Here is a 6,962-nt window from a genome sequence, read left to right as displayed (position 1 = left end):
CGCCCCGAGTTCCCTCACATCCAGTGAGCAAAACACACACACACGTACACCTCTCTAGTTGTCTTACTTTCTATCTATTCTGTTCATTTATTCATATTACTCAACCTCTTACTTCAGTAGTGGGCTATTAGTCATCAGTTTTGAGAATAGAAAGACTTTTCATTTGCTTCCCTGGAATTCCTCGTTTACATTTACTCCAAAATGAGGAACTAAGATGATGCACATTAGAATAACAAAATTTAACCTAGTCAGTATTGACATTGGTCTGTTTCATCAGTGGTGCTAATAGAACTAATAGAAGATATGAAAAGTAGTGCTGCCATCTGCTGGACATTAAATCAAGGATATATTAAAATAAATGTCACACAGCCTAATGGTTAACTGGCAATACCTTTAAAATCATACAGACCACCGAAAATACCATTTTGGAGAAACACAGGCCTGATGAATCTGAATTCTGATGAATCTGTGACACATTTTGTGACAGGCCATCTAGATAAATCACACAGTGTGGCATAAACATATATACTCATATACTCTTGAGGATTTACAGCTCTTGCTGAACAGCCAAAACCCCTGATAGTGGAAGAGCTTGTTAAAGTTTAGTACCTGTCCTATGGGATGGTCTAGAGTTATAGATTGTTTCTTATCTAGGTTAACATCTCAGTGTAAGGTCATGTGGGGCCCTTTCAAGCTCTCAATCACACTATTGTGTTCTTGTGAATAGAGCCCATTCTTTCTCTCTCTTCCTAAATCAGTCAAAAATGTAGAAGCACATTGGAGTTTTCTATATATCAAAATATATATATTTTTGGCAACCTGAGATGCACGCTGTGTCTCACACACCACAGACCCTAGTCCTTACTCCAGGGGTGCCCAAACTCGGTCCTGGAGGGCCGGTGTCCTGCAGAGTTTAGCTCCAGCTTGCCTCAACACACCTGCCTGGAAGTTTCTAGTATGCCTAGTAAGACCTTGATTAGCTGCTTCAGGTGTGTTTGATTAGGGTTGGAGCTAAACTCTGCAGGACACCGACCCTCCAGGACCGAGTGTGGGCATCCCTGCCTTACTCCAAGTGTTTCCCTGGGGTGAACTGACAGTGTTGCCCAGATTTTCCAGTTGACCAAGGTGTGCAATGCACAGAGTTGTGCTCTTTGTCCATTGCTATGACTGCAGCAGAGCTTCCCTGCTATCCTGGCCTGCAAGGGCAGCCTCTCCGTAATTGTGCAGGTGGTTACGGGTTTCCTGAATGCAGACTATAACAGGCTACACTATGGGTACGTGGCTGGTCTGTCCCATCCAGAGTTCTGCACCAGAGATGGGAACCAATCTGACATAAGGGCCAGTTTGACATATTTCTTTTGTGGCCGTTTGATTTGCTTTTGTCATTTGAAAATGTGTTTTTATCCGTGTTATTAACGTAATTATATTTGAAACAAACTTACTTGTTAGTGACTCTTCTATCATCTGTCATGGTCTCTTCTTTCTTCAGATAATCACATACATTCACTTTAACATACATAAAATATGTGACCCTGGACTACAAAACCAGTCATAAGGGTAAATTTTTTTGAGTATCATCGGCATAACAGTGGAAACTAATCCCGTATTTTTTAATAATATTACCAAGGGGCAACATGTATATCGAAAATAGCAGAGGACTAGGATAGGACAATATTTGGCCGAGATACAACTATTTGAAAATCTAAAAAATCTAAATATTGAGAAAATCACCTTTAAAGTTGTCCAAATGAAGTTCTTAGCAATGCATATTACTAATCAAAAATTAAGTTTTAATATATATACAGTAGGACATTTACAAAATATCTTCATGGAACATGATCTTTACTTAATATCCTAATGATTTTTGGCATAAAAAAAATCTATAATTTTGACCCTTTTGGCTATTGCTACAAATATACCCCAGCGACTTAAGACTGGTTTTGTGGTCCAGGGTCACATATATGTTAAAGTGATTTACAAATTTAAGGATTCAATTTGGAAATAAAATAACTTATCTGGCTTATGCTTAATACTTATAACTATGCTTAAAACATTTAACTAAACAAGTCTATGTATTCATAATTATGGCTTATTGAAATACATATTGTACTATTTTTCTATTACAGTGGGCCCTTTTGTACTATTTTTCTATTACAGTGGGCCCTTTCTATTGACTGTTCTCTGTTGTGCTGAAGGTTTTTTTTTAGACCACACATATTTTTCTCATACAGAACGTTAAAAACTAAAAACTGAGGCTAACAACAAAAAGGGAAGATTTAATTCTACTACAGTGTAATTTACAGAACCAAAAAGTCTTATGGTACTCTTTAGGAAATCAGCACGTTCTAATAAAACAGAAGAACTGATAGCAGTGTATTTTGTGTTTCAGATATGGGGCAATTACATAACAATGACAGCTGAGCAGCGGACTTCCACTTTTAGAGACATACTCCTCATCTTCATTGGTCTTTGGGTCAGAACATCACAGTCTGTTTTATCAAGGTTTGTACCTTAATGTTGATCACAAGACAAGCTGTGCCAAGTTACTGATAATAATTAAATCAATGAAAAATTACTTTTTATTCCTTGAAAGGTTTCTTAATCCTGATTTTGAACAAAAAGATTATGAACAAAAATATTTTCCAATGAATTGTGCACAAGACCAGCAATGTACATTAAGAGAATAAATAGGCTGATATAGATTTCCAGTTTAAATGTATTACTGTGCAGACATAATAAATATAAATGAGGGATTTTCTTTCATATAGCGTCTTTCTAATCATTTCACTTTGATCCACAATTACGGGCTTTAGGATAACACACTGCATTTGTCAACCCTTGATTTTAGTCAAATCTTACTGGTAACTTTAACTTGAACTGCTCCAATTCTGAAACAAAATAAAACATGGGCATGGGTCACTTCATGAAGACAATAAACATTTGCAGAACATATACATTTTAAACCAAATGCTTTTATGTAGCTCATATACTCATATAGAATGAATTAAAGTTAATGAAATAGTTTGGTACAGTATAAATGTTTATTTAATATTCATTATTTTCTCTCTAAATGTTCATTGATCAGATGGAGAATGAGTTACATAAACATGAAGTCCCTCTGAGATGTTCCTCTGTGTTGCACGTGAAGGAGGGATGTGCACAGCCAGTCATCTGTGACCGAGTCGGGTTAATTGTTAGCTGTTCAGATGCCAACTAGAATGTGTGTGTGTGTGTGTGTGTGTGTGTGTTTGATCTCTGCTGTTATCGCGTGGAGATTCAAATCTGAGTTTGGGATAAGAAGTGGAGCCCATCTAAAGGTAAGGAACCATGTAAAGAGTGCACTGTTGAAATATTCATATAGTTTTATATCTAACAGTGTTTGCCACAGGTTTGCATGTCCCTGGATGTTCCTCAATGAATTAATATTATGAAAACTGAATAGAAGTACAAGAATAATGGTGCTTTCTTGACAAAGTAGATCAATACTGTGGTGTCTTTCAGCCGTGACATTCTCACTTTGCTTAATATCTATTATAAACCTCAGGCAGATTTATTTTAAGGTTATTTCATGGTTAACAATCTGAATATTGGCAATGAGAGCAGTGATGCTGTTTGTCTCAGTCTCAGATAAAGCCAAATGACAGCTATATAAAGGGAAATTAAATTGTGGATATTTGGGGGAGATTTGAGTGAAAAATCTCTGAACCTCACTTGTCTGGTATTTTATATAGTTATGGTAAGGTACAGGGAGTAGTGAGCGAAAATCACAGTTTCTGAGTGTAATGTGTAATGTGTTAATAACAATATAGGAAAAGCTCTCTAAGAAAACTGAAACTTACTCATCTTGTCAATAGTAGTTTGTGTTGGGTTTTATTGGTGTGTATCATGTAGTGTTTATATCATTTGCAGTATGTGGAGATTAGGAATTGTTGAAACACTGGGGTAGTTACATAGTAACGGGGTAGTTACATAGTAACAGCAAGTTAGAGCTGTGCTGTAATTACATGGAAAAACTTTGCAATACGGTTCTGTACATCATGTTATGGTAATATGTTATGTATTAGCTATCATGAACACTGAACAACATTCTTACAGTATTTACTAATCTACATTAATGTTCATTTCTACATATACAAATATATTATTAATTCAAGTTGAAGAATTGAATATTTCAGAATGTAGTGTGAACAAACATGAATAACAATGATCAATAATACATTTGTAAATTAACATTAAACTAGATTAATAAATGCTGTAAATTGCCAGCAAAAGTTAGACGAGAAAGTACTTTTTTAAATCCTAAATTCTTGAAGTTCATATCAAGTCATTTTTATGTATAAAAATAATTCAGCAGCAAGCTATTTAATGCCTGGTTTTCTTTGTAGACTCTGTGTAGAGATACACTGTGTTCTGACTTCAGAGTTAACCACGCTCATTGGCCAGCTTTTGAACTCGACAAATAAAATGGAGAGCCAGCAGAGACGAGTACATCAGTCAGAACAGCTCTTGACTGTATAACATATATGGTGTTTATATTGGAGATCACGGGGCTTGCACTGCTTTAATTATTTACAGGCCTGTATGTATTTGAGCACTGGCTTGTATTGAGCTGTATTGGTAGTGCTTTGATCTGAGACGGTTCTGTTCTGTTCTGTCCTTGGGTTTATGCTGTCACCCCCTCTTTCCAACCAAACCATATCAAGTGTCTCTTTCAAAGGAGTATTGTGTTGGTCAGAGTCTGCTCACCTCTAGCCAATCCTGGTCCCTCTCCTCCTTCTTATCACGTGTTTGCTTCAGTCACGGTCAGCCTGGAGAATGACTGAACATCGAAAGTCCCACCCACTTTTGTTGGTTATTAAATACATGAATTTGGAAATGGATCAAAACTTGGGATATCTGCTGGAAAAACTGATTGCATTGCAGGTTTGTCTTTCGCCTTATGCCTCAAGTTAAACGATTGTCATGTGACGGTGGAATTGGTGGCACTGAAAGTAAGCTTGAGTTAACCTATAGTTTGTGTTGCTAACTGCACCTGGAAAAAATGCATTTAGAAAATATTCAGTACCTTATTTTTGTTACAATATTGTAGCGAAGTTATTGATAATGTGATAGTTCTTGTCAGTTATGAAAAGTATTTTTACAAGCATGATAAACGTTTGACAAAAAAGGAAACTTTGTGTTTTGTGTTTGTTTATACTGTAAATCTTTAAGGTAAGTGAGAGTATTTACAGGTCTACATAATGGACCATCCAGATAATGGCTGCATGAATGTATCTGTCTCCAAATCATTTTCATCAACCTATTTAATTTACTCATGCTGTTTATTTTCAGTAGGTTTAGCATCAGTAGCCACTTGTGGACATCAACTTCAGTGTCTTAATTGTAGAGGACATACAATAATTTCAGATTATTACAGATTACAGATAACAGATTCTTTGAGATAAAGTCTTTGGTTTACTTGATTAGCACAGTACCTGATGCACAAATAAATGGATTTTTAAAATAAGCTTAATTAACAAAAAATATATGTGAACTCTTCTATTGAGTTTACAGTAGAATTGTAATATTATGTATTCTACATTATGTATGTGTTATAATACTCTCTTTCTCAGGGTTTTTTTGCAGTCGATTCTAGCCAGTGCTTCTTGACTGTAGTATAAACTGAACCTTTGGCTATTGTACTGTAGTTGCTAGGAGACAAACTGATTTGAGTTGAAGTGCATGTGAAGCAGATGTTATTGTGTATGAATAATTAGATCTGTCAGAGAGCCCATAACATCTTGACACACATTAGCAACACTTAAAACACTATAATGTCTTTATCCTTTAACTTGGCCTTTAGGCTGCTTGAAGTAATCAGGACATCAAGACATCAAAACAACAGAAACTAAGAATAAAAGTGTTTCTCCTTGTTAGATTTGCATCAAGTCTTTTAGATCAGGTTCAGGCTTGGTTGTTTTCTTCTCCTTTAAAAAAATAAATGCGTAATAATGTTTATAGTAAAAAAGTGTACTATATTTTTGTCTGTATTTATTCAGTCTGACTGCACAAAATTAAGACTGGACTGTTGATCCTGTGAACGATGGATGAAGATCTGAAAAAGACGAACCCTCACAATGGGAGCCTCTCAGGGGCTTTGGATGCCAAAAAGCCCGATCAGCCAAAAGCAGCAGTTCTGCAGAAGAATGTGAGTATGAGAGAAAGAGAATCGTACTCATTATGAGCACACATAAGAATGGGAAGAATGTTGCATGATCACTGGTTTCTATCCAGACACGGTGCATATGGGTGTGTGAAGGGTTTAACTGTGGGTCAGCCTGGCAGTGCCTGTCACCATCACTGCAGTGTAATCCCTCCCCTTCCTGACCCGTCTGTCTGTATATTCTTTTGTGACTCCCACTAATGACTAGTTTGACTATTTATATGTAAATTTGCATGAATGAGGACACGGAAGGTCATATTACTACAATAGCTTTAGCTTATATTAATAAAAAACAGGCAGCTTCAAGCTTCATTCCACCTTTAATAAAAGTGTATTGAGATCATGTAGAGCATTGAATTAGGAATGCACAGATATTAATATTCTGGTTGATATGTTGAATTATTATTTGTTACTGTTGATAACCAATTAAATGGCAATTCTATATAAAATAAACACTAAAAACTAAAATCAATCAGTTTAAATGTTACAAATGAATTTAGACATAACATTATAACATACTGTATTATAACTAGAAAAGGATGTCATGATTGGAAAGACTGAGTGTACACGGTGCAGAGGAAGACTGCCTTTGTGGACAATCCGTTAACCTTTCTTGATATGTCAACAACAACGACAGGATGGACACTGGGAGGATCTCATCAGACTAGCACAAAACTGAATCCTTTTTTAATCTTATATATATATATATATATATATATACAGTGGGTACGGAAAGTATTCAGACCCCCTTCAATTTTTC

The 6,962-nt window shown here is 35.8% G+C and overlaps 1 protein-coding gene across 2 annotated transcripts in view; it reads left to right on the top strand.

Moving 5' to 3' along the window:
• Positions 1 to 3,235: 3,235 nt before the first annotated feature.
• Positions 3,236 to 6,962, top strand: part of slc7a9 (solute carrier family 7 member 9) — a 17,502-nt gene continuing 13,775 nt past the window's right edge. The window contains exons 1-2 of one of the 2 annotated variants that reach the window (XM_016472291.1): positions 3,236 to 3,317; positions 6,039 to 6,187. In XM_016472291.1, the coding sequence (XP_016327777.1) occupies positions 6,083 to 6,187 (105 nt within the window). In that variant the 5' untranslated portion in view covers positions 3,236 to 3,317; positions 6,039 to 6,082. Of the gene's footprint in view, positions 3,318 to 4,886; positions 4,924 to 6,038; positions 6,188 to 6,962 lie in introns of those variants that run through there. The other variant, XM_016472297.1, reaches the window with a different exon arrangement.

Source organism: Sinocyclocheilus anshuiensis, unplaced genomic scaffold, assembly GCF_001515605.1.
Source record: "Sinocyclocheilus anshuiensis isolate Anshui unplaced genomic scaffold, SAMN03320099.WGS_v1.1 scaffold1677, whole genome shotgun sequence".
In the NCBI taxonomy this organism is placed as follows: Eukaryota; Metazoa; Chordata; class Actinopteri; order Cypriniformes; family Cyprinidae; genus Sinocyclocheilus; species Sinocyclocheilus anshuiensis.
Note: the sequence above shows the minus strand (reverse complement) of the source record. Positions and strands in the feature narration are given on the sequence as shown.